The sequence below is a fragment of the Pochonia chlamydosporia genome, chromosome 2 (genome assembly GCF_001653235.2).
Source record: "Pochonia chlamydosporia 170 chromosome 2, whole genome shotgun sequence".
NCBI classification, from domain to species: Eukaryota; Fungi; Ascomycota; class Sordariomycetes; order Hypocreales; family Clavicipitaceae; genus Pochonia; species Pochonia chlamydosporia.
Genome location: NC_035791.1, coordinates 4,846,597 through 4,873,870, shown reverse-complemented (window position 1 = coordinate 4,873,870; position 27,274 = coordinate 4,846,597). Strand labels below are relative to the sequence as shown.

Here is a 27,274-nt window from a genome sequence, read left to right as displayed (position 1 = left end):
CAGGCCATTGCGGCATATGTCAAACGACCATCTTGAGGGAGCTCAATCTCTCTTGTCAAGTCTTCAGAGAGTTTCTCTTGCATAGAACTATAGTACCTGGGCACGCATACAAAGAGTCACTCACATACTGCAAACCGTGCGTCCGTAACAAAGGGAACTTAAGCCCAGTCAAGTTGAAAGCAGGGCCACAAGGGCAAAAATTGCCAGTTCTGCTTTATAAATGCTCCGTCCCAAATCAAAACGCCTCGCAGTAAAACACATAGTTCTTCTGACATTTCAGTGTCCGCTTGCCTCGATCTCCTTGATCCAGACAAAGGGGAAAACCCATAAATCTAGGTACAAATGCACCTATGCATACCTATGGCAAGCGCCAAGATAGGCGGAATTGAACATTGAATCGAAATGCAGGTATGGAACCGACGCAGAGTCAAAACCCCTTCACCACTTTTACCTGTCTGTCTGCTTAACCACCTGCGCACCTAAGTAGGCACCTAGGGTATGCAGGCTAGATCTATGTCCGTATGCAACAGCAACAGCAAACTCAGGTTGTACCAATGGGAGGGGCATATAAGTAACGTCAATCGTCCTTCCCATGAGCGCCAGCACCTTCAAAATTGAATTTAGCTCGGCTTTTCAGACTTGAACCACCATCGATTCGGCCAGAGTACATCCAGCCCTGCATTCGCGCGTCCATGTCATGTGACGTCTTCCCGTCCTCACTTGCTGTATCTGCCAACTCGATTAAATCAGTCGCGTCTGGGTCCGCCGACATCCCTGGTGGTCTTGGCCGGCCTCGAAGCAATGGTGTGCTGGGTCGCTTAGCCAAGGCTCCTCGTAACCAGTGCTCAACCGCTGCCGCTGCCCGGTCTAAACCAGTGCCTTGCCGAGAGACGGAAGACGCATCTCGTCCAAGTTCAAACGGGCTCTCTGCAATACCAGTTGTGCCTTGCCCGAATCCAAACCGTGCGGTATCTGACCCCATCACAGACATTGATGGCAGGTTTTCGATGTTGAGGCCCGGAATATGTTTCCTGGTCCAGGAATTCAAATAGTCTTTATCCGGTCCGGGTGCTCTCACAGTTCTGCTCATAGAACCCACACCACCGGGCCGCCGCATCCAAGCCGGCCGATTGTCGGCTGCCTCGCTCCCTGCTCGACTTGTCGAGGATATCGGAGTGCCAGGAATTTGAGGGAGGCTGCTGAGCGAGCTCAATCGGCGGGTGTGGGGGCGTTCGGTGGAATTCGGAGCGAGGCTAGACAAATCTGAACTCTGTCTTGGTGTGGACAGAGGTGATGCAGTCCTGATACTCTTTTTCCGTCGTGGTGGGAAGTACCCCAGGGCCTGTCGTGACACACGTACAATTTGTACTGGTTGTCTGAAAGAGTCGAGCTGTACCCAGCGGACATGTGACCAAGGCAAATCGTCTGCTTGGCCCTGCTTCACATTTGGGCTAGGAGGGCCAGCCGACGGCCTGAAGAAGTCATTTTGGGTTCCTTTACTGGTAGAAATTGGTTCCTCTGTTGCCAACGGTGTTGGCGCTAGGAGATCCGTCTCAGATGTGTTGGGCCACGACGGTGGATCGCAAGGACAACCCTTTATTTCGCAAACATCCACAGGTATTATAAGCCATTTGCGAGTCTGGACGCTATCTCGAGACCAAAGACCATTAGATTTCCGAAAAACGTCTTCCCGACATTTGTATCGAAGTATTATGCCCGCATACGTGTCTGTCGGATCGACGTTGTGGAGATAAGCCAGGTGTTCTTCAGGTTCTCCGTCAATGTGAGCCATCTCATCAGAGGTCCGTCGCTTGTGTCTCCCCGTGATGTCAAGACCACCATTCACCCCCTCGTGGCTTTCCAATACACTTGCAGTTTTGGCCGCTCTCAGAGCATCCCGCCTTTGAGCCAAGGACCCCACTCCCACATCATCAAAAGCCCGTATTGGTGGAGGCGGTGATGGTCCCCATGTATCTGGTCGAGAATTTCGGCGAGGGCGTGGTGGAAGTTGTGGTGATCTCGTTCCCTTTGGAAAAGCATCACCACCCGAAATTATTGTCGAAGCGAATGCTTGAACTGAGGTCCAGCTCTGAGTCCAAGAGTCACCAAGAAATTGAACAAGCTCTCCTCCGGCCGAGCCGTGGCTTGGAAGGGAGTCTGCCCTTGAAGCTTCTGCTGCCAAAGGGTCGTTTTCCCTTCTATGATCAGACGGGGCTGAAGGGTATGAAACCCCGGTGCTTCTCGTTGTTCTAGCTGTGGTTGGGTGTGTTTGCGCCTCGCCTGCTGACTCAACGCGACGGTTCCGCGGCCGGACATTGTTCGATGCTGTGCCTTCAGACACTGTTGAAAGAGACGATGATGGCAGGTAGCAATGAGTCGTCGCCGGCTTGCCCCGGTCGGTCATAGTGACCGCGAACTCGGCGATTGCAGCTCGCGGGTTGCGATGTTGCAGCTTCGCATCAGTGCTTTGCTATCAGAAACGCCAAGAGAGGCGCTATTGGGGAATATCGCAACGGGAGTATGGGCATCCGTTGACCGGACTGGTCCAAGACTAAATCGCAAGTCTGAATCAGGGAAGTTCGATTGGCTTAAGGGCTTTGTTGGGTATTGAAAGTGTTCATAGCCAGTCACTGGTAACGAATGATGGTGGAGTGAGTTAGGACACGCAATGACGGAGAGGCAATGGATGATGTTGCTGGTCAGTCAAGGGGACATGGGCCAGACGGAGTGGAGAGTTGTCCAGTCCAGTACCGGGTGGGGCCGCCCCCTGTCACTGGTTGTTGCGTTTGGTGCCATGGCTTGGCTTCACCCCAAAGCCAAATCCACATTCTACACCACTTTGAGCAATGATGTGGAATTGGCTCAGCGTCTTTGGTCAACGTCTGGTACCTACTCCGGTTGGCATTGTTTTCATTCACTTGTATGATAACGCGGGAATTGATGTAAATGTATCAAGTCTGGTAACGAGTCGTTACCGCGTTACAAAAGCCCATTTGTTGATCTAGATGTGGGCTCGGTGGCACTTACCCACCAGACCAAACAACCTTGGCCGATATTCACTACTACTGGCGAGGTTTTGTCAGGGAAAAGGAGAATGACAGGCCATGCGCCGTCCTCCTGCTTGTGATGTGAAGTGTAATGTGTACATATGTGTCGAATCGAGCGCATCCTGACCGTTTGTTGGTCACAGTGTAGTGAATGGCGACGTGGATTGAAGTGCCGCCGCAAGTCACGATTTAGCTTTTCTTACGCATCGAACAGCAGCTACCTGCTGAGCTTACTTGCTGATAATGACCCTTAGCCGTGCTTGACCGGCTATCCGAGAATGTACGGATCAAGGCACTTAGTCACATATCGTGTCAATGAGATGTAAAGAAGCGTTTCCGATGTGTGGCAGCCTATTTGAGGAATATTAGGTACCAACCATTCCCATCTCCTGCTCCAAACAAAATCTTCATCCCTATGCAGAGAGATGATTCGATTCCTACTCGTGTCTGTTTTACATGTGTCGAAATAAAAGTTTCCCCAAGTCATTCGTCTTGACCAAACCGTGGGGTTGGTAAGGCATCTGCAACGCAACCAACGCCATCCTGGGTGCCATCACTTGGCAAGAGCAAGGTGTGCCATGCAGTGCTGTGTGTACATACTTCATTCCCGCCCTCAGTTAAGGGACACGTCAAGATTCAAATTGCTCGCGTCGCCATTGATGCCAAAGAACTGGAACCTGAATATTTGCAACGCGGTTAGAGGGCGAAGAGGATAGAATAGGAGACGAAGAGTGTGGGAAAGGACGCAGAAAGAGCTTTGGGACGCCTCAACAGATGAATGGGAGAGACTTACCAATCCTCCACGTTCAAGGTGGTTGGAGCAGGTTGACCTTGAGCTGAGCTTGTGCTCCAACTGTCTGGGCTCTGCCCATCGTGTATGCCCGCGTCAAAATTCGTTTGCCACATGCCAGCTGGTGCATGGAAGCCTTGCATAGGTAGACCACCGTTTCCTTGCCCCTGACCCCTTGCCTGGAACTGGTTACCCGCTGGCCCTTGTGACATACTGTTCGGTGTCATCTGTGCCATGAGATTGTGGTTTAGATCTTGATGCGTTTGTGTCGGAGATAAGTTAGGAAAGGCAGGCATGCTGGAGCTTTCGGGGAAGAGTTGATCAGGCTGGAAATTTTCCCAGAGAGATTGCGACAGATTCGGTGAATTCCTGGTCACGAGATAGAGATCGGGGGGAGTAGTTGGAACAGAAAAGGACGGATTAAATGGAGTTGCTGGTCTGGTTTGAGGTCTTGAGTTGGTCCCGCCCATGAAAGTATCCGCTGCGTTAGGTCGACTATTGGGAGAGGCTACATTTGGTGGTTGCATTGTGGATGGATTTTCCGCCTTGACTGCACTGGGCGTTTGGGGTCTGGAGCGTTCGTATGACTCCTGAGGGGTCGGCGCATTTGCAGTGAAATCGATTGCCATGTCGTCGTATTTTCTCTTTGACAAATCTTGGGCCTTGCTTTGTTGCTCCAGTTGTGACAAGCTCTGCTGCATTTTCCTGTGGCGCTTCCCGCCTGCCTTTTGGAGCCGTTCTTCCAGCATTTTGTTGCCGATTATTGACTCGAATAGAGTATAAACCATTTTGCCGACCAGCCAGACCCGCGATACTTCTTTCATCGCCTGCATACAACTTCGCAATCTGTCTTGCGTGACTTGTTGAATTGATGGTACTGGAGACCTCATTTGGTACACATGCATTATGAGGGCTGAAAACAGGCTATAGACAATAAACGCGGGGCAATAGCGTAGTTCTTTATGGGCTGCAAGGTTTTCCACAATTGATGTTATCATGGCGGCAGCCTGGAAAGCAATGTTTCGTGATGGGTACGGCGAGTCGTCTGGAAAGCTTCTTGAGCCACTCGGAGGCATGTGGGCGCGGTGCAAGAGACACAAGGTGGTGTAGTAGTTCGAGTGAAGCAGAGCAGACCAAAAGTGGTGACGAGGCATCTCCCAATACACAATCTTGGGACAATTCTGAAGCCAGTCGGCCAGTGCCATGTCGCTATGCGTCAAATCAATAGCATTCCTTTGACGACCTTTGGAAGCAACCGAGTATTGTTGCGACAACACCAGACCCATAATCTCGCACAACTTAACATATTGTAAAAAGAATTGCACATGAATAGGATCTGGGGGAAATTCACTCGCCCGATCCGTTTCATCTTCGATGAAGTCATCCTCTGTCAGCATTTCCACGTCGGAGTCGTCGAGGTTGATGTGGACAGGCCGACCGAGAGCAACGGCGACAGATCGGTCACGAGTAAACAAGGTCCACCAGATCCTCTTCCACAACCGTTTGTCAGACTTGCTCAGTTGAGATTGCTCAACACTCCGGTGCATCCCAGAACCTTGAGCAACGATGGTGGCAACCCGACTCCAATAAAAAACATTTTTAGTAACATCCTCAGGACCCTCCCAGTACCAACCCATGAGTAACAGTGATTGAACGATGGTGACACGATCGTCTTCGTAATTGGCATCATAAAGCGCCTTTGCGCGCTTGTAGAAGGTCAATGCCGCAGGCGTTGTGGATCCGTTGGCATCCATAAGCTGAGCGTTGGTGCAAACGCGAGAGCCAGCAAGCAGAACAGCTTGGAGGAGCAGGAGAGATGGAGGGTTCTTCGGGTCTCTATATTGCCTCATGAATCGAGAACGGTTGATTACAGGTACAATTGGGTGCACCCATTTGAAATATGCCTCGATGAGTTCGTCACAGAGTGACCGCGGCGGAAGTAGAAACGCCCCTCTCTGGTGTAAGATTTCTATCTCAACATTATCGAGCTCTGTAAGCCTGGCTCGTGAGCCTCGTACATTTTCTGGCAGCGGGTAGTGCACAACATCTGAGGATCCCTGACGGTCATGTACCAATAGTGTCAAGTTTGAGGATTCGCCGAGGAAGGCTACTCGCCCAGCTTCCGTGATTGGAGCACGAGTGAACTTTGGCTTCATGACAAGGTTGAGGTACGTCCCGCTATCAACTTCCTCCTGTCGGACTTGTGCCTCTGTCATGGACGATGAAGGGGTCCCGTCTGATGTGTGCGAAACGGTAGGTGGTCGCGGATAGGAAGAGGCGCTCCCTGGTGTGGTCTGATTCGGCCGATCGTCTGTGCCTTCTCGGTCACTGGAAGTGTTGAAGCATGCTAGGTTAGCGTTGCCACCGCACAACCGGAAGGAAACTACAATCATGACGTCTTGAGATACCTATCTGAGTCTTTGGACGCTTGGTTGCCGGCATTTTGTGCCTTTTTCCGTTTAGGAGTCGGAATACGGCATTCAATCTGAAATGCGACACAATTCGTGCACGGGACGCCGAGACTGGCAGCGTCGCATCGGACCTATGCAGGGAAGAAGAATTAGTATGCCGGGAAACTTGGTTTGCAAAAGGAAAAGCCAAGGGTCGACAAAGCCTCACCTTTCGTGCGTGGCAGGTCTGATAAGATGTGGTGGATGGTCAGCATCGAATCAAGTAGCTATGAATCCAGGAAGCGTGGGGTGTGTCGTCTTTTTGCCTCGGCTCATGGAGCTGCGACAGGGCCGCAGGACAAGACAAAAAGCGACACAACCGACCACAGACACATACCTCACATGCTCGTGACGCTCGTTGCCTATATAATGGAAGGAGTATCCGTCAGCGCTGGTTCGCATCGATCACAAATGTGGGATGCGCGAGGTGCACATACCGCCTAAAGCTCATTTGGTTCGCAGCGTTGGAGGCAGCATTATTGGGACCAGGAGGAGATGCTCTGGCGGGAGACTCGGTCTGTTGTGTCTGTGCGTGCTGATGGCCAGCATCGCTTGAAATCATTTCAACATCCATGCTTGTCTTGGTCAACTTGATGATGGCCAACACAGCTATGAAAGAGCGATTTCGTTGCTTGGTGTTGCGTTTGGAGAGTTTGACAAACAGTGGCAACTCGAAGGAACACGTCGAGGAGGGGGGGTGGGCGAGGAGGAGGCGGGCCACGAAGACGAAGGCGAAGAGGCGACTAGAACCAGTGCGGCGTGGACGGAAAGTGGAGGTGCGTAAATGCAGGTGTAGCAGAATTAACGTCTGGTGCGTGGTGTCCTGGTCAGTAGGTCTGGTGTGACCAGACTATGCGTGCACTGGGAGCCAGAGGTCAATAAGTACGGATATTTGTGTGCGCTGACGCCAGACTGTGCAGCCAGCCAGCCAGCCAGTCAGTTCAGTCAGTTCAGTCCGGTTGAGTCCAGCCAGTCAGAGTCTCGAATCGACGACAACTGGCTGAGCACATGCAATCTGGTCCCAGTGTTGGTGATTAATGGTCGGGATCAAGCCTGGTTGCGTGTTGCGGATACCTGTCTGGTATGCAATTCAGTTCGAGACTGTCCTGTCAACTTCCCAACTTGACACGTCTGATTCCACCACGTACAGTTTGGTACATGTAATAGAAGGAGATCGATGTTTAGTTGGATTTCCCCGCAAGTTGGAGTCAATAGTAACAGCAAGGGGCCAACAACGCCCAGGGCAGGTGGTTGAGCTGGCTGTGCTGACCAACGAAAAGACGGAAAGACGAAAAGAATGGGTCCAACGACGAAGATGCGCCGTTTGAAGATTGACCCAGTCGCAATACAGCCCAGTGCCAGCTCTGGGTTTATTAGTTGCATTGAGGACGGGGAGCATCCAGTCTCCGCCAGCAGACGAGGAGGAACCGTTAGGTTCTAAAGTTGTCTGGCCGGAGTTTGATTAGGGGGGCTGGCGCTTGCTTGATGTGGTCAACTGGTGCTCACGGTACGGTTTGGTGCCTGGTTCAGAGGTCAGCGACCGAGATAAACACCTAGATGCTTTTATCAATATGCCAGTCTGCATCATAGGCATCTAATATTTCTGCGCAGTCCTCAAACACTTATCTGAGATTCCTGCCTGGATAATCGGCTGGGCCAACATCTGTGACAAAGACACACATGCACTGGTGATTGTCTGTCTTCCTGAAAGTGGGTCGATCAATGTGTGCCAAGCAAATAAACCAGTGCCCAGGACAGTCTCCAACGGGGAAAGAGCTTGATATTGAAGTGAAATCAGAAGGCAGCATTGACAGCTTACCAGAGCGAACTGCAGGATGTGACCTAATGCTTGAAAGCTGAGTCAATCTGCTTTTGCATTTGTCGGAATAACCAACAGGAGGCTGAATTTGTAAACCGAACTACGTCCCAGGTACCAAACCTAGCAGGGTCAATACTGTAGGTAAGCAAATAGACAGGTAAGGTACTTAAGTCAGTGGGGTGAGTACCTAGACGCAGTACGTGTTTCTGTTGGCCAAATATCTTAGGTACCAAGGTAGGTAGGTAGACAAGCCGAGGAAGAACAAAACACCTCAGCGTTGCAAATAGATCGAATATTTGATACACTTTATCCTCTGGGTTGACTGCATAGAAAAGAAAAGAAAAGAAAAGGAAGTGCAGCAAACCGGCAATGCTTTCTCGGTGTGAAGACCAGGAGACCGACTGCGACTCTGCTACCTATATAAAGAAGTCAAGTCGAGCCAATGCCAGCGCACTCGGTCTCATCCATGTGCCTTGGTTCCTGGAAGATGGGAGCTTAAAAGAGCCTGGCCAGGCAACTTAGAATTGATGGAAGAGTCCGGAGGCTAGTCGACAGCCCAGAGCCCCTCTCCCTCCTTCGACTCCGCCCATCCAAGACCAGAATTGACTCCGCCGCGTGTCTGGTTGGTAATGGTCTGTTCTGGTGGCAGCCTGCAGCCCCGTACTTGCCCGAATCGGAGCTCTAGTCCGTCTCAAAGTCCGGGGAACCTGGGGCTGTTCCCGTCGCCTCTTGTTTTTCATGGGCTCCTTTTTCTTTTTTCTTTCTTTATTAAAGATTTATCTGGCTAGGTAGGTGTTTATGGTGTTTATCCGGACACTTCGGTAAGTTCATGCAGACCAAAAAAGAAAGAAAAAAATTGGTCCGCTGGGCATCCTCATGACCTGCTGGCTGATCAACCCAAAGGCATCATCACGATTCGGGGCCAACTCAAGGACAGGGTTCGCTAACCATTCCACTCCAGCAGCTGGCCAGAGCACTCGCCGTCCAGCCAAGCACGGAACTTCCTTCCTGTCATCCAAGGGGAGAAGGCACATGAAGGACATGTAGCCGGCACCTGGGCGTTTTTGAAAAAGGGGGTGACAGGTGAGTTTCACATGTCCTAGGTGTTCCGATCTGCTTGAGCGAGGTTGGGGTGGCCTCCTGCATAAAAAGAGACATGATTTGATGCGAACACAAACTCAAGCTTGCCTCCGCTTCCATCAATGCGTCAATGTGCTCTTCGTGATCGGCCTTAAATTATCCCGAACTTGCTTGCCTCCAGTAGCACTGGTGCTAGGCACACCCACACTGCTTCGTCATGTTTTTCACCAGCCGGCTTAACCAACTCAAGAGTAGAACTCATATGTCCCTACAGTTGCAGCGTCGCCTACCAACGCGTCAACCCATCTGATACAAAGGGAGAACGAGATCCTAAGTAATGGACATTACATGATATGACCTAGATAAGAAAGTAGATCATCTGCTTAGCACACTGCACACAGGATTTTCCAGGGATGACGATGGCATGATTGTTTTCCAGGGAAGGCCTGCAAACTCCTCCCATTTTACATCCCGTGCAATCTCATCCTCCTTGTTTCTTTTTTATTGGCTTTCGGTTTTTGTGCCGGGGGACATCACAGTGCGCTGTTGGATGCAGTCCTCGCTCATTGCCATCTGGGCCTGGTATTACGGTCTATTACTCCAATGCAAGTGACTTCGCTCCATTGTCAATGCAATGCTCTCTAATTCGCTCTATGCTACTCTCGTTCTTTTGACTTTTGGGGTAAGCTGGAATGAACGAGCCCATTTGAAGCTTCTCTCCCATTCTCAACAGGTTCTGGATGAGTGATGTCAGAAAGCCGCCTTCTCTGCTCACCCTCCACCTCCATGCCGGATATAAATATGGCGCTTGCTCCCTCCAGACCAGCAACAAAGACGCACAGCAAATTTGCAATCACAAAATGAGTAATGGTCGATCCAATTTCTAACCAGGAGCCCTCATCTTTGACCACCCAGAAGAAATACAGGGTCAGAATATCGCTGATTGCCATAACCACCATGAAGAGAGCAGAGGGGGCGACACCCAGTCGTTTATTCAAGATTCCTAAATTGGCAGAAATAAGAGCAAAGGGTATCATCAACTTCAAAATCAGTAAAGATCCTTGGGAAAATGGATCAAATAACGGTATCAGACGGCAGACACTTTCCAGACTGAATGAGGAGACTGAAGCAACGTTGCCTGTGCTGAAAAAAGCCGATTGCAATAAAACCATGAAAAAGAGCGCCACACGTGCATCCGAGAGCCTCAGTGGTCTGTATTTACTCGACGGCTGATATGGTTTAGCCACGTCCTCGTTTTCTTGCCGCTGTTTGCGAGAGAAAACTTCGGCTGCGTACTCCAGACGCACCCAAACCAGCAGAGTAGCTGAAAAGGTGACGTAGAAGAGCCCTTCATAGGATATGGTAAGAATGACAAATGTTGGAGCGCACGTCAAGAAAATGACCGTGAGCCTGTGCATGTAGTGTGTGTTGGGTTGCAATCGATAAGATAGCGGCATTAGGAGAGAAATGACTAGTAGAGTCAGTAGCGGCATAGGCACTTGGTTGCGTCAGACATTACGAGACAACTCACCAAGAACCAGCCACCCAAGCACTTGGTTGCCGACTGGGAGGCCCTGCTTGGCTTGAAGGGACAAGGCGCTTGACCTCGTAACAAACATGGATAATGGGATAAGTCCCACCTGTAAAAATTCCCTCAGCTGTTATTCATTTGGGGAATACATGCCCCATGCATAAGATACTGACAGGCAGAAAAGGGGGGTTTGCTGAGAAGGAAGAGGGGGATTCGGGTTCGCACCTGGATGCCAGTCAAGGTTCGTTGAATGTAGTTGCTGCCCCTGCGACGTGAAGCATTTGAGCCAACATCCCATGTAAAATCTGCTAGTATGACATCTTCAAGAAGCAAATAAAGTAAACCTATCAGAAACATGATAGCTCCGCCAATAAGACTGACAGTTTGTCAGTTCAATAACTCTTTCTGTAACAAACATTGCTGATCTGCCGCTTACATTAGGCTAACATTTTCGACTTTCATAGCTGGGAGTAGAGTGAAAGTGCTCATAATTAGGCATGAGGTGGCCCATACTATGCTCAGCAGGGTATGGCTTCGTAGGAACGGCAGACCATAGGTCACCGGCCAGGCTGCCGCCAGAATAAATACCCCCGTCAGAACTTCTCGATAAATGTATCCCACAGCCTGGATGTGGTTAACTAACGCTCATGAAGGCAGATATGTGGGGACAGAGTCAAGGAAAATACGTGTTTGGAGAATCCGATCGACTCACCAGAGACTGTATTACACCAACATAAAGAGTAGTATGCAACAGTACGGTTGCCACACCACCAGCAGATTGAATGTGGCCGAAGAGCACCAGCTTTCCACGTTGAAGGCTAGCTTTGTGTGCATGAACTTCTTCCCAGAATACAACCGGAAACAAGGCATACAGATAGTACGTGAGTGGTGATTTGGAGCGGATGAATGAAGCATAAAGCGCAATCAAAATCGCCGAAAAGGCAGCAACTCCCAGAACCGTTCTTTTCGGTGGCACAGCCTCGTGAACAACGAACATGTCTACCACCATGGTGATGGCGTACGCCATCCAGCCAAGATAGCCCAGAGTTATAAGAGCACGGAGAAACAGCCAGTCATATGTTTGTAGATATCGGAGGCCTTGTAGCGTTACTTGGATGAGTGCGTTTGACTCTTCAATGGCTTCCTCATACTCGCCCCTTGCAATGAGATCACCGATCGACTTAACGCGAAATTCGGTGTTCGAGTTTACGTCGGTGAAAGCGTGATATGGTCTAAAACGCAATTCGCTTTCTCTCTTCTTATTTTCCTTGACACGGTACATCTCCAGGATGCCTCTGGCATTGACAAGTGAAGCTTGCGCTTTCTCCCTATTACCCGCGGATAAATAGGACAATGGTAGCTCTCCAACCGAATTCGCAGGAAATTCAACGCCAATCAAGTAGGACATCAAAGCAGCGATGTCCGCCTGATGGATGTCATGCCGACGAACATGATCCAGGCCCCAATCCGATGAATACGCATCATGCCCTGGCGCAACCATGTCGGGATACAACTCGGGAGCTGCCACTCCAGATCCCCAGGTAATGAGAGGTGTTCGAGTGTTATCAGGATGTCCGTCACCGTGACTCCCCCAATCGCTCATGCCGTGATCTGCTGTAAATATGAAGGCAGTCCTGTCATCCGAATAAAACTTTTGGATAAGATTTGATATTTCTTTAACACCCTGATCCACTACTTTGATATTATTCAAGTACTCCTTCGAATACGGTCGGTAGGAGTGCCCGGTGGTGTCGAGGCCAAGCAGATGGAGAAAGAAGACAACCTTATCCTGTCGAATGGCTTTGTTTAACGTTTGATTTGTTGCGGCCTCTGCAAAGAATTCTTTAACGTGGTCAAACACCCAGTAGTCCAGACGAAGTGCATCCTGACTAAAATCCTCTAACTCGGAAGCGTACATGTATGCATCTACTCGGCCAGGAACAGCTCCTTTTGCAAACATGGGCAATATATCTGGACTACCCCAGCTCCAAGTATGACGACTTCGGTTGAAAACGCTGTCGAAATCAACAGGATTCAGTTTCCAGCCGGTGGCGACAGCTGAGACGTCCTCGTACAGCCCGGCAATCAGAGCAACGTGTCCGGGACGAGATTCTGTCGGCACACGAGTATGCGAAACACCGAAAGTGCCTTTCTGCAGAACGCGTGATCTCAAGAACGGCGCAAGGGGTCGGGGGATGAGGTCATCGTCGCATTGTGGATATGGATCGGGGAAAGATTGAAAGGCTTTATCCGCTCTTAATCCGTCACCTACACAGCAGGAGTCTCTTAATGCACTGAAAGCATCAAATTAGTTTAGGACAGGCAGGCGCACTTACCAACGAACAATACCAGTCTGTCGGCCGGGGGCTTGGATGACGGTGGGCGTTCAATTCCAAACAGCTGCATGCCAGACACGATTGGGCTTACGAAATAAATGTCAAAAATGGAATATACATAAATAAGATGGAAGACCATGGCAGTAGCCAGAAACGCAAAGCGAGTGGCCGTGCCCATGCTGGCGACAGGTGGTGCGTTGTTGAGTAAGGTATCTGGTTACTTTAGCGCAGTCTGGTCGCATTGCACTTGAAGAGAAGCACAATCAATCTGGAGAAGCTCGTGCTATTTTCTCATCAAAACGCGTCTCGTAGGTTCCAGCAATGCATCAAAAGAAGGCCGCGTCAGGGTAAAGAAGGCGGCAGCCCCAGCTATCTTGATTTCGCCACGTCCAAGGGCGATGGTCGCAGGAAGGGCTGCCAGACTCACAGTATCAAGAGGTGAGTTCAAAGTTAGGATCGACAATTCTCTTGTGGCAGAATGGCACTGTGTATCAAAGTCTGGTTGCATGTGCACCACTTGGGCGCGTTGGCCAAATGCTATTGTGCGAAGTAACCACATGCATATTCAACCCAGTGCCATTATTGGCCAATCCCTGGAGCTATTCTTACAAACGGGCCGTGTGTCATGCCTTCCTGTGGGGGTCGTTGGCGACACCCATTGGCAGTCGGTCTGGCCTTCATCCATCTGAATCCCCTAGTCACCACACTCGGTCAATGCATGTAACGCGTATGCCAGATTTGTGGTACTCCATTTTTGCTTCAAAGTGAACGATGAGGCTCGAACATTGCTTTCATTGTACACTATACAGGGACTAGCTACCTGTCAGGCATGTTGTGTGATTCCAGATCAATTCAATGTTCCTTTTGCCCCTTAGGAGGGCTCATCTGCAGCGTTGTACATGGCGACTGGTCAATATCTTACCACCGCCTTGCTGATGATGAGATTGAATGCATGATCGTCCCCTTGGTTTTCAAAGGCTAGCCTAAGTGGTTTTTATGCATGCTTAAGTGGTCATTGGCCAACTACATGGTCACCACGCCAGATAAATATATGTCAAGTTATCGATGCCGCACTCTAGCACCACGCTCAAGTCCAACCCCATCCGTGCCTTTGTCAGTTGTCCCGTCACATCAATGCCAGTCTTCACGAGCCTAATACCTCACAAATATAGTTTTGGAGCCTCAGTTACATATCTTAGATATATGCCTTAGCCAAGTCGTTCGGTGAGTGACTTGTTTACCCGACTATAAAACTTTGATGCCTGAGTTCTTGGAAACGTAATGTCGATACGCAAGAACTCTGGTAGTATTTGCATCAAGTCGCTGTCACGATCCTCGTCCAGCTGAGGTCGATATGTGAATTGTGCGTCGTCGTAATTATTGGACTCATTCCCCGCCTCCAGAGATAATTTGAAGTGTAGTGCTTTCAAGTATTAGCAAATGCCATATAACAACGATAGTTTGTTGGAAAACCTTACTCCCATTCCTTCCCGTCTGGATACAGTCAAAGACATTCTCCTCATCACTGCGGCTCATTCCTCGAACGATTAGACCCGTCAAATCGCCATACAGGTCCTCCTTTGCTTGTGCGGCCAGAACCACCTCCGTTGGCGTCGTCCTATTGCCCGCGGCCCCAGACTTCAGTGTGCTGCTGGGGGCTTTGACGCTAGCTTCTGCAGCTCGACTTGCGGCGAGTTTAGCAGATAGAGATTTGACCTCGCTGCGAGCATTCGACAATGACGACGTCAGATCATCGATTTTCTTCTCCAAGTCGCTAACGTTAGTCTCATTGCGCTCCATTTGCCGGCGTACTTGTTCTCCCTGCTTTACCAGCTCTGACTGCGCATTAAGTTCCTCTTTGAGAGACTGAATGAGTTTATTTGAAGCTGTCAGTTTTTGGGAAAGTTAGACAGACAAACCTAATGCGATAACAAGAAGTCATTCAGTGACTAAGGAATGGTGACGATACCTGACGTGTTTTCTTCTGCCTGTGCTTTTAGTCTTTCAAAATTGCGCTCCGCTGCTTTCACCCCGACGTCTCGGAGCTCGTTATGTCGAGTTTCCAACGACTCGTACTTCTTTGCCAGTTCTCCTAATCGCCTCCGAAGTGAAACATCGTCCGTCTCTTCGCTATTCGTCGCTGAATATCTTCGTTCCTCGTTGAGATAAGTTACTGTCTCCCGAGGTCGCAACTGTCCAACGCTTTCTGGTTTCTGGTGTAAATCTGATGATTTTGATTTTGGGTCCAACAAAATATCCTGAGTGTAAACTCCACCAGAGGTTCCAGCATGCATCTGATCATGGCTCTGTTTTGAGTCCTTTGCTTTATTCTGCTCAAAAGAGGGTGCCAAGTGTGATGCGGCCTCTGAATTGACGTCGTTCAGTTCGTCAAAATGTTTCTCTTCTGTTCCACATCGTAGCACAGTGTTATTTTTGTTCTTCTCCACCAATATCTGCCTGGCTGCTGTGGAGAGTCCAGGTTCTGCTCTTCCATTCAAGCTTCTTCCTAATCGTTGGGATGGCTTCGTTACTCGATTCGACGAATTGCCTGTTCTGCTATGGGTTCGCTTGGCCGCCTGAGCCTTTCCGCTAACTTCTCGAGTCGCGGGTATGTGTATTCCAATCGCTTCGACGTCGTCAAAATCCGGCTCAGAATCAGACATAATCATAGAAGCAATATTGCTCATGGTTTTCGAACGGGGAGCCATGTGGCAGATGTGGCGACGTCGGACTCTAATGCAATGTAAAAGGAATAGTGTGGAATAGGTAAAACCAGCTCTCTATTTGACCTGGGGGTAATTTCTTGTCGTATCGCATCAGGGAAATGAGAAGCATCAGCATGCGATCACTGTGCTGCGCCAGATTGATATGTTCGTGGGGTGTGGTGACACAATAAGACTATTCCGCTTTGGGCACAATGTAAACAACTCTTCTCTGTGGCCAACTCCCCAAGTTTAGCCTCGGTTGGTATATTACATAAGCATCAGCCCTCGACCTGTCTCTGATGGCTGACCTTATGCAGAGGTTGATGGAGCATACAGAGACATCTTTGGAAGTTCCGCGAGGCACTAGCCCTTCATCAGCCCATCATAAAAATTGTATTAAAAGCACCCGCGATCTAAAATATTCTGTACTCCGATCCAACACGGCGCCTCTTAGGAGGCATGCCAAAACATCTATCAGGCAGGCGATTTGTTCTCTGTACCTGCAACTGCGACTGAGCCACAACGGAGACTGGCCGTATTCCATTTCTTGCCGACCGTTAAAAGTTCAAACAAGCCAGATATACATCTTATTGAGATAGTCTCTGTGCTCTTTTATTATCCTTACTCTAATGCCCGGGAAATCGGTCCCGTGGCTACCTTGGTTTTTAGGAATGGGTGAAAGGCGCAAACTCGGCGATGTCGCCCTGGACCTCTTCTTGTTTGCTGGAATGGTATGATGCCTTCAACCTCGTCGGTTTATGCTCCGAGCCGATCTTTACCTACCGAGAACATTGGGCTTGCTCTAACGGTGGAACTCGGTAATTAGATGACGGCTGGGCTCTACGTCGCTAAAAACATCCTTACGCCGATGTTGAGCAACCTGGCTGATCCCGACAAGGAGAAGCACGAACAAGCTAGGCGGCAAGCGAAAGCACATCTCGAGCGGCTGAACCGTCGTCGCTATATTGACAGAGACGAAGATAACCAGAGCGGAGATGTCAAGAACATTCAGACAATCGAAGATCTGGTTTTGAACGAGTATGAGAACCTGGTTGCATTGGAAATGGTCGCACCGGAGGACATACATGTTGGATTTGACGGTGAGCCTGAGACCTGCTTGGCCACGCGATGACTTGTTTGCGTAAAACCTCCCACTCGACTGACTTCGCGCTTTTTTTATTTTCTTCTTTCGCAGACATAGGTGGTCTTGACTCAATCATTGAGGAACTGAAGGAGTCCGTTATATACCCACTTACCATGCCACATTTGTATTCACACGCTGCACCTCTACTGTCAGCACCGTCAGGGGTGCTCTTGTTTGGCCCTCCAGGCTGCGGAAAGACTATGCTTGCAAAGGCACTGGCTCATGAAAGCGGCGCTTCATTCATCAACCTTCACATCTCAACTATGACAGAGAAGTGGTACGGCGACTCTAATAAAATAGTTCGCGCCGTATTTTCCCTGGCCCGCAAGATGCAACCAGCAATCATCTTTATCGACGAGATAGATGCAGTATTGGGTACTAGGAGGAGCGGAGAGCACGAGGCCAGTGGAATGGTTAAGGCCGAGTAAGAGTTTCCGCCTCGTGATATTTCAGAAAGCAGATGGTGATCAGATACTGATATCACGGAATAGGTTTATGACATTATGGGATGGCCTAACGTCTGCCAATTCATCAGGAANGGAATGCCAGCCCAAATAGTCGTTCTGGGAGCCACAAACCGTATACACGACATCGATGAGGCAATCTTGCGCCGGATGCCAAAAAAATTCCCCGTACCACTTCCCGGCCTTGAACAGCGACGTCGGATATTGCAACTCATTCTACAGGATACAAAGACAGACGGACACAATTTCGACCTAGACTATGTGGCGAAGATCACCGCAGGAATGTCAGGGAGTGACATCAAAGAAGCTTGTCGCGATGCGGCCATGGCCCCCGTGAGGGAGTACATGCGACAGCATAGAGACCAAGGGCGTCAGGTAGCCTCTGTTGATTCTAGTCAATTCCGCGGTATTCGGACGGACGACTTCTTCGGCAAGAGAAGCAGCCAGATGTATGAAATCAGCCACAATAGTGCCAAGGGAAAAGGTGGGAAGAGGAGGAACAAGGGACCGGAATCCGGTGGCGAGTATGAAGACTTGGACGAACTTGTGGAAAGCCAGGACTAAGTTACGAGCCCGAAATCGTTTGGCTCGACATTATTCAACCGCTTGGATAATGGAGCAGATGGCTGAAAATTTGCAGTGTTCAATTTTTGGGCACTGTTACTACGTACTTAGAGATGCTAAAATGTACCTGATACTGTGTAAATCGGCCCATAACACCCTACTTTAGAGGCCAGCTACGCCATATGAGACAGGCATGCATTCATGTTTAGTAAAGTGGACACAATGTGAGAGATCGCAGAGATCGCCTTGCGGTGAGTGCCAGACACATTCGGAAACACAGTGTCTGGAGAATTGCCAAAATGAAGACATGGCGAAGTATTTTCGCCACATGCTCCAGGGTATGATGGTGCAAAGTTGAAATCGATTTCTTGGACAAGTCACCGAATTTGAAACCTTATAAGCTTTTTCGCCAGCTTCAGAGCTTAGTGTCCGCTACTTTTGCACGTTCTGGTATTTCATGCACCAGACAGGATAAGAGCTCAACATGTAACCGACCAGACTGAACTTCAAATCTTCCAGGCGCTGTTCCAGCAAAGCCTTTAGCCAACGGGAATAGGTACAAATCACGTCATTGGGTGTGGCCCCGCCGAGGTCACCGCAGAGGTTGGGTGGTAAAAACAAACAGTAAGTGTCTTACTCCAAAAATCACCCAGTTTTCGCACCTGCATATCAACTTAGGCAGCTAGGAATCTCAAGAGTTATATTTTTTTTCAAATGAGGCAAAGTTAAATTTCTGATTTCGAAACTGGGACGGGTGTCCTTGTTGGTACAGCTTGAGAAGGTGGAAGCCCAGGCTCTTTCTCCATACAGTACTTGAGTAGTTCGTTGCACCTCCGTCTATCGGAATCACTCTATCTCCCCGGCATGGCCACGCCAGCCTGCCGCAAATAATAAAGAACAAGATTTACCGGACAATATGTTACCCACGCACGGATTAAAGATAGGAAATGGTCAATTACGTGTTCAAACTTTTGAGACCTACTGACTAGGATGCGATGCGACCATAAAACCCAAGACGGAGGGTGTTCAGTGGGACTTCTGGCGACCCAGACATGGAGTCACCAGACATCAAACAAAATTGGCACTGTGCACTGTGCCCTCCGAGTCACCTCCAGATCCTGTTCGGTGTGTGGCAGCAGCTCTGCTTTCCGAGTTTCCTCCAGTCCTCCGGTCCTCGCCCACCGTTTCATTTACCTATAACCTTTTCTCGTAAAGATTCTGCAATTCAAGTCAAGGACAGTCCTTTTGCATTTCCAGACCCGTCGCTTGTGGTCCGCTGGCACAAGCAATATCTAGGGCTCCTCAATCCATTGATTACTGCAACATGGCGTCGTCAACTCCCTCCGACGTGGCTGGCTCCAAGAGCATGGCAGGCCCTTCGAAGACCGACCTCGATGGTCATAATCTTCCACCATCCCCGGCCCCTTCAAGTCCTAGAAATGGCCGTCGGCGCTATGCGTTAGCTACCGAATTAGTCTATACGGAAGGAAAGGATCAATACGGTGCTTCCAGCATTCCCATTTACCAATCCGCGACGTTCAAACAGTCTTCGGCTTCTGGCGGCCAGCAGGAGTACGATTATACACGGTCTGGAAACCCGACTCGAACGCATCTCGAGAGGCATCTCGCGAAAATAATGAATGCCAATCGTGCTCTTGCCGTGAGTTCTGGCATGGGCGCCTTAGACGTCATCACTCGCCTGCTGCGTCCTGGGGACGAAGTTATCACTGGGGACGACCTTTACGGCGGTACTCACCGCTTACTCACATACATGGCCACCAACCAGGGCATCATTGTTCATCACGTCGACACTACCAAGATTGAAGCTGTCAGTGCGCGATTATCAGAGAAAACGGCCATGGTTCTTCTAGAGACTCCAACGAACCCCCTCATTAAGATCGTCGACCTAGCCTCCATCGCTCAAATGGCCCATGATGCAAATTCGAAGGCTTTGGTTGTCGTAGACAACACAATGCTTTCTCCCATGCTGTGCAACCCGTTGGATTTAGGCGCAGACATTGTGTATGAGTCCGGCACGAAGTATCTATCTGGTCATCACGATATTATGGCCGGAGTCATCGCTTGCAATGAGTTGTCCATTGGAGATAAACTGTTCTTCACAATTAACTCAACCGGCTGCGGACTCTCCCCCAACGACTCATTTCTCCTCATGCGCGGTGTCAAGACCCTTGCAATTCGCATGGAAAAACAACAAGCCAGCGCGCAAGCCATTGCTCAGTTTCTTGAATCACATGGGTTTCGGGTTCGCTACCCAGGTCTCCGGTCTCATCCACAATACGATCTGCATTGGTCAATTGCCCGAGGAGCTGGCGCCGTTTTGTCCTTTGAGACCGGAGATGCAGCTATGTCAGAACGAATAGTGGAGGCGGCGAGACTATGGGCCATCAGCGTCAGCTTTGGCTGTGTGAATAGCCTCATTAGTATGCCTTGTCAAATGAGCCATGCGAGTATTGACGCAAAGACTCGTAGGGAGAGGCAAATGCCAGAGGACATTATCCGACTCTGTGTTGGGATCGAAGACGTGACAGATCTGATTGAGGATTTGTCTCGTGCGGTAAGTGCCCCATGATCGTCCACTGGCTAATCCAGGCTACCTAATACTGACTCGGATTACCTTCAGCTCGTCCAGGCTGGAGCTGTGACTGTAACAATGGATGGATTCCACGCAACTGGCACAGCAGCAGAGCTAGGCAAAATACCACTGGCCCAAGATTAGGTGCTGTTTCACAGCAAGGCTGGTTATATTCTCCAGAGCCGACAAATACTCCAAGAATGAATAGACATGAGGTGTCTCTTCTTAATTGTCCTCTAAACCCTTATACTATTTATTATAGCATCAAGCTACCATATGCCTCGTTGCTATCGGTATATGATTGGACGACATCCCAAGTTCTCAGAGAACATATGAACAGTTCGCAAAGGATGAATAGTGCAGGATGTGTTGTATACTCAAAAGGAGGCTACAAAGTGCAGCTGGTGGCCGGGATGCCACAAGGGAACCAACATCGACCGGGCGTAATAATGGATCAAGAGCAGTCCTATATTCTTAGACACATGTACAGTATAGCTATTGCTCTTGCTGTGTAAAAGCCAATGGCAGACACAATTCTTCGAATTACACATGTATGCTGTGCTGAAGCCAAGCGCCAGGGTCAAGTATTCCGAGATAGCCCCTATGACTGCAGGTTTTTGGTCACTAGGCGGTTTAGCGCATGTTATCAAAATTTGGCACAGACGGGATTGATCAAGCACCATGTAGGTCCAAAACGCAATACGACAGTTAGCACATGAAACGGGCAAAACAAGAAGCGCAAAAGTGCGTTTTAACGAGCGTCCATGAGATAGATGATGAGGAGAAGAAAATACGCAAATGAAAACATGTCAACCCAACTCCATTGTTCTCGCTACGCCCTATATAACACGTCGGCAATCTAGGAAAAATCGAATCTATCAGGGAGAACAATTGGCGCAATCAAACTCCAAATGTACAGTCCATAACACACCCAGGCGCTGACTATTTTTATCCAACTTGCTGCGTATGTGCGTCCAACTGTGGCAAAATCGCCCTCTTTGGTGCTTTCCTCGTATTGCATAGTCAACAACGTCGAGACCCAAGCAGTGGCAAGGAAGAAAATGACATGGAAGACGGTGTAGCTGTATTGGGTTCGGGAGCGCTCGTCGTCATGTGGCGTACCCTCGCCAACATCACTCTCATCGTCTGAGAGGAGGGCATCCGCAGGCAAACTGCCTTCTTCTACAGCTCTGCGCAACGCCTCGGCCCTCATTTCTCGTCGCGCGCTCGGTTGCTGAGTAACCAAGTCGTGTTCATCGTCCTCAGGCAGCCGAATGCCACCCGAATTGCCTCCGAGGCCTAGACTTTGCGTGGCAGCGCGTGTTGTCGTGTATGCCACGGTCAGCATTGTTACAATGGCGCCTATTACAACAGAGGTCGTCCTGGTGCCTTGCGCTCGGATAAGCGGGTTGCAGTGCTTGTCATCAGGCTCCATTGACACGGCGGACATCGTGAGATAGGTACAGTACACTGAAACCATGGCGGCTTGTGCCAAGCCAGCCTTCGGGTTGAACTCTTGAACCTTCGGATTGACGGATATGAAAGAAACAGCCAGCCAGAAAAGGAGATTTATTGTGATGACTGCCTGGTTCATGTGACAGTTTCCCTGGGCGAAGAAAATGTACTGGATCACCGTCATTGCGATGGATCCGAGATACATGCCGAGAGTTGATCCGATGAGAATAAATCTCCAGAATTTGGAGTCTGTATCCTCAATTTGTCCCAAACAGTATTCTGCCCATGTATGCGCTAAATCCACCAAGAGAACAAGACCCAGAATCAGGAAGAGCATGGCGCAAATCAGAGAAACGTAATTTCCCCAAAATATGAAGAACTGGTTTGGTATGAGGAAGGCAATAACAATGAGAGCCAACCACACAAGGACCTTGGGCCCCCAGTAACCATTCTGGATGGCGGCACGAGGGTGTTTGGAAGATGTAACTCCGAAAAGCAGGCCAGCGAGTACGATGTGGAAGAGGCCGAGAGCAAAGTTGATTCGATGAACGGCAAGCCAACCATAGCACTCTCCATTTGGGCAGTTAATCTTGACATAGTCCAGAGCTAGGTGCTGTAGTTTTTCGATCGCCCAAGGTGTGAGCATTATCCAAGCTATTATCGAGTTGACTAAGAGCATGAGGGCGTAGGCGATACGGGTAGCGACACTGAAATGCATGTCTCATTTAGTGCGCGCTCTTCTTGGAGATATTCAACTGTATCCACGGCGAGGCGGAATGCTGGGGTAGTGTAAACCGGGATCAATGATCGTACCTGTTACCGCATTTTCCGCAGGCGGAGCAAACCATAGAACAGGTGGCTGCACCGCAGCAACTTGCCGCAAAAGATAGCACCTAACAGCACAGAGAAGACATGTCAGCTTATTGATTGGAATAGGCATTTGGGGGGAGGGTTAGTTATCGCACAGTGCTCATGCTAGGGACCGCGAGGAGCGGAAGAGATAGAATAGCGCCCATTTTGTCGCCCCGAGCTTGGTGGTCGGCTCGCGAGATTCAGATCCGATGTTTGTATCGCCGCGCGAAATATGGTTTATGGGCAGTATGCGATAGGTTATGTTGCGTTATATATCTTAGGTTGATTTCATACAGGATAAAGAACAGACAGACAGACAGGGTAAAGGTGACCGCGACTGGTGTCAACCATGAGAAATGTCGTCTGTGTAGACTGTTGCAGTGGAGCGAAACATGGACATGACGTGGAGTGTGATGTTGTGCTGGGCCAGGTAGGATTATATAAGCATGCGCCAGCAAATCTCGTCCCCAGACCTGCCAACTTGGAAGTTATGTGTACTACCTTAGGTATAGGTACCTAGGTACCAATTACCCAGGCATACACTAACGCAGACTCAATATGCCTGGCCTTAGCACACAACGCAATATGTAATACCTTCAAGGTTTCTTTGTTTCAACACTTTTGACCACTGTAGGTAGTAAGCAACAGGGGCCATATGTACTCCGTAAACGGGCACATATAAATTACGTGCCAAGAAAGAGGACCAGGAGTGCTCCTCTCGAAATGATTATTCCAGTTTAAACCTGACTTCAATGGTGTCTGGCTGGTGCACATGTTTGAATTACTCTCTATCCAGTGCTAAAACTGTGCTTAGGTGAGGGGCCTCTCGTGACTTGACATTTGATTCAGGCCCCGGCCAGCCTAGCATCGGCGCGGCATCGGGGCCTCCATCGGCAAGCATCAACAAGGAGTCTGGTCCATATGTCTGGTCTAGTGCAACATCAAGTCGGTTCCGGTTGTCAGCTTATCACTTCCCGGACGTCACAGGCCATTGCCCTCACAACCTGTAACACCCACGAAAACCAACCGTGGAGGGAGGCATCTGACCATATATACAAAAGTCATTAATTTTATCATTCTCCTCTTCATTCATCAGAACCACATACACCACTGGTTCCTTGGCTGTTTTCTGCTCCCCATCACGTCCATTAGCCAGCCCCTTGCTGTGCATTCCATTTCTTCAACGGCGAGATCCCAACGTCACGTTCGATGTGTCAGCTGTGGCTTCACAAAATCCTCGCATATACATCAAATACGTATCCAAACTTCCTGTGAACTGGGTCAGTCACAGCCTGCAACGGCCTCACGCCGCTCCCTGACCACACGATGGGCCAGCAACATCAACCACAGCTGCGCCGGGCACGCCTGATTGCAAGCGTAGCCGCAACGGTTCTCTCCCTCGCCTGTGGAACGAACGTAAGTATAGTCAGAAGACTTGCCTTGCACCATCCCTCCAAGTCCCGAACCATGGTGTTGCGCTTTCTCAGGGGTACACGAATGAGTTGATATACCCTGTCAAACGAAACAATCTACAAACTTTGTCCCATCCGCCATCTGCCTTTGTACTTTGGCTAACGTGTCCCGCCCTGTCATCACCAGTATGTCTATTCTGCATGGGCACCGCAGTTTGCTGAGAAGCTCAAGCTGTCGGCTACGCAGAGCAATCTCATCGGCCAGTTTGGGAACTTAGGCATGTACTCACTTGGCGTACCAGTTGGCATATTTGTCGACAGACGAGGCCCCCGCCCTTTTGTCCTCGTCGGCGCCTTTCTCCTGGCTGCCGGATACTTCCCGTTGCACATAGCATACGACCGAGCCTCTGGTTCCGTTCCCGTCCTTTGCTTCTTCTCCTTTCTGACTGGCCTCGGCAGCTGCATGGCCTTTGCTGCCGCTGTCAAAACATCGGCACTCAACTGGCCCAGCCATAGAGGTACAGCAACAGCATTCCCTCTTGCTGCTTTTGGACTCAGTGCTTTCTTTTTCTCATTTCTCGGTGCGCTCTTGTTTCCTGGCGATCCTAGTGCCTTCTTGAGGCTGCTTTCCGTGGGAACATTTCTCCTGACTTTTGTCGGTTTCTTCTTCCTCCGTGTCTATCCGCACCACAACTACCACGCTGTCTCCAACAATGAGGCACGCCGTTCCTCATCCCTTTCCACTCACCTGCGACCGCCGTATGGCCAAGCCAGTCCTCGTGGCGCTCTCTCTCCTGAAGAAGCTGGTACGTCGACCACAGGCACAATAACCACAAACGTGGCATCACCGCCGATTCTTTCCGACCCACAACCCCCTCCCAACTGTGCTAGCTCAAGCAACAAAAATGTCGATAATGATATCGAAGAAGATGCTGTTGACGAGACGTCATCCTTGATGTCATCGACAGCCTCTGAGCCAGTAGAGAATGTAGTGGCCAGCAGTGTTGATACGGATCGATCTCATCGAATAGATATACGCGGCTGGAAGCTTCTACGCAGTCAATCGTTTTGGCTCCTATTCACTATCATGGCCATTTTGTCAGGCGTCGGCCTCATGACCATAAAGTAAGTCCCTCTACCCTGGCCCATTCCAGATGGATCTCGCACTCTCATTTAGTGGCTGGTGATCTCAAGAGGGAAGTTTCACCTTTATCATGTGCATCTGGACTAAATCATCTCTAGTAACATTGGTAATGATGTGAATGCACTGTGGAAGCATTATGACAATTCCGTGACAGAAGACTTTCTCGTTCATCGCCAACAAATGCACGTGTCTATCCTGTCCATCTGCAGCTTTCTGGGTCGGCTCTTAAGCGGTAAGTCAAATCGATTTTTGCCTCATCCTTCTCATTGCTGTCATCGAATGTATGTGCTGTCAAGTGTTGGACCTGGCAAGCCCACATATTTTCCTCGTCATGTCCTGGCAGCTTTCTCAGGCTCCTGGTTGCATGCCTCAATTCGACTTGTGGCAGCTTCGCATTTATCTATCGAATATACCACAAGCGAGATTACAAATGAAGCAAAGAAAACGCTGCAAGGAAGTACTTACTAACACAGTGTATTCAGGTGTTGGGTCTGATTTTTTGGTTAGGTCACTTCATGCTAGCCGCATCTGGTGCCTTTTTGTGGCCTCCGTCGTGTTCCTTATCGCCCAAGTTTGTGCCCTGAACATTGAAAATCCCCGCCTCCTAGGATTTGTATCTGGTCTTTCCGGGCTTGGCTACGGCTTTCTTTTTGGCGTATTTCCCTCCCTTGTCACGGAGGCATTTGGAATCCGTGGTTTAAGCCAAAATTGGGGCTTCATGACCCTTGCGCCGGTCATTTCTTCGAATACGTTTAACCTACTGTACGGCCAAGTTTTGGATGCTCATAGTGTTTTTGACCCTAGTGGAGAGCGCTCCTGCCATGACGGCTTGGAGTGCTACCGCGTGGCATACTGGGCAACTCTAATCGCTTGTACTGTGGGAATTGCCTTCACCCTCTGGACAGTGCAACATGAACAGATAGAGCTTGCGAGGGAAAGAAGGAAAGCAAACGGAGAAGACTGAGTATCATCTGCAATTTTGACGTCAATGGGGCCCTATTAGATGCAAGAGACTGCAACTTTGCATTCCAACGATAGGTTTGCCAAGTTGAAAGTGTTTCATCGTACTGAGTTCCTTCCTAAACTTCCTCAGAATATTGACGCGATTGGATTACTCTTTGCTCTCAAAGTCGATGGAGACATGCATCCAACTGTATCTGTACATGATTTAGCTACATACGCTCGCGGGTTGTACAGGATTTCGGTCTCCCGGAACAAGGCACATTTCTTATCGTTATTGATGTGTAGGACCGGTTTCCTATCACACACCGGAATAGACATTGTAGCGCTTCATTTGGCCTTCTAGCTACCTTTGCGCATAAATTGGGATTCAAGCTAGATAGCTCTGGCAGTTAACAACAAATAAAGTTTTAAGAGTGTACTTTTGCTTGTTAATTTGTTGCATGACCGCCCAACCTTAAAATCCCGCTTCTGTAGAAGCAGACGACATATTCAAAGTGCAAGGCATCAACTAATCTACTTGCCACCCGTAGGAAATCAATGATGGTTCTTGCCCTCTGAATCTTCTCTTCATGATAGAGACTGTCGGCTCTAATTTGAAAGTAGCCTCAACAACTGCCAGACTGGTCCCGACCGTCCAGTGTTTTAGCGTCGACTTAGCGGAATGTGTGATCAAACGGGCCAAACTCAGGATTTAACATGTATCAGGAGAATTTTAGGTATCTGATTAATTTGTGTCTCTTCTAGCAGCTATCTAGAGACGATTACCGCCAAAATTAGCATCCGGTATCCAACCTGATAGCCTTACACGGCACAAAAATATGATCTCGTTCCTCCGATGTTCCTTGGGAAAACGCCTAGCAATGCGTGTTGCAGATTAAAAGAGCAGCGGAAGGGTGGATCAACAAAAGACAAAAGGCCCTTCCCG

The 27,274-nt window shown here is 49.5% G+C and overlaps 7 protein-coding genes across 7 annotated transcripts; 3 read left to right on the top strand and 4 right to left on the bottom strand.

Annotated features, from left to right (window-relative positions):
• Positions 1-577: 577 nt before the first annotated feature.
• On the bottom strand, positions 578-2,404 carry VFPPC_13482 (LysM domain-containing protein; the record flags this gene model as incomplete). The annotated part of the gene is made up of 1 exon (XM_018291257.1): positions 578-2,404. The coding sequence occupies one exon, from the start codon at positions 2,402-2,404 to the stop codon at positions 578-580; it is 1,827 nt and encodes a 608-aa protein (XP_018147724.1).
• Positions 2,405-3,660: 1,256 nt separating this feature from the next.
• On the bottom strand, positions 3,661-6,861 carry VFPPC_03528 (cutinase transcription factor 1 alpha; the record flags this gene model as incomplete). Its single annotated transcript, XM_018283021.1, has 5 exons — positions 3,661-3,724; positions 3,841-6,165; positions 6,246-6,379; positions 6,625-6,649; positions 6,725-6,861. The coding sequence occupies 5 exons, from the start codon at positions 6,859-6,861 to the stop codon at positions 3,661-3,663; spliced, it is 2,685 nt and encodes an 894-aa protein (XP_018147723.1).
• Positions 6,862-9,842: 2,981 nt separating this feature from the next.
• VFPPC_03526 (GPI ethanolamine phosphate transferase 1) lies at positions 9,843-13,231 on the bottom strand (the record flags this gene model as incomplete). The annotated part of the gene is made up of 6 exons (XM_018283019.1): positions 9,843-10,657; positions 10,718-10,826; positions 10,943-11,093; positions 11,154-11,341; positions 11,430-12,985; positions 13,054-13,231. The coding sequence occupies 6 exons, from the start codon at positions 13,229-13,231 to the stop codon at positions 9,843-9,845; spliced, it is 2,997 nt and encodes a 998-aa protein (XP_018147721.1).
• A 3,655-nt stretch (positions 13,232-16,886) lies between these two features.
• VFPPC_03524 (ATPase family AAA domain-containing protein 1) lies at positions 16,887-17,930 on the top strand (the record flags this gene model as incomplete). The annotated part of the gene is made up of 2 exons (XM_018283017.1): positions 16,887-17,321; positions 17,394-17,930. 2 exons carry the CDS (start codon positions 16,887-16,889, stop codon positions 17,928-17,930), a joined length of 972 nt encoding a protein of 323 aa, XP_018147719.1.
• A 1,324-nt stretch (positions 17,931-19,254) lies between these two features.
• On the top strand, positions 19,255-20,667 carry VFPPC_03523 (cystathionine beta-lyase; the record flags this gene model as incomplete). Its single annotated transcript, XM_018283016.1, has 2 exons — positions 19,255-20,505; positions 20,572-20,667. The coding sequence occupies 2 exons, from the start codon at positions 19,255-19,257 to the stop codon at positions 20,665-20,667; spliced, it is 1,347 nt and encodes a 448-aa protein (XP_018147718.1).
• A 715-nt stretch (positions 20,668-21,382) lies between these two features.
• Positions 21,383-22,696, bottom strand: VFPPC_03522 (membrane protein TMS1; the record flags this gene model as incomplete). The annotated part of the gene is made up of 1 exon (XM_018283015.1): positions 21,383-22,696. One exon carries the CDS (start codon positions 22,694-22,696, stop codon positions 21,383-21,385), a length of 1,314 nt encoding a protein of 437 aa, XP_018147717.1.
• Positions 22,697-24,156: 1,460 nt separating this feature from the next.
• On the top strand, positions 24,157-26,350 carry VFPPC_03521 (MFS transporter; the record flags this gene model as incomplete). Its single annotated transcript, XM_018283014.1, has 4 exons — positions 24,157-24,246; positions 24,430-25,367; positions 25,485-25,618; positions 25,869-26,350. The coding sequence occupies 4 exons, from the start codon at positions 24,157-24,159 to the stop codon at positions 26,348-26,350; spliced, it is 1,644 nt and encodes a 547-aa protein (XP_018147716.1).
• Positions 26,351-27,274: the final 924 nt, after the last annotated feature.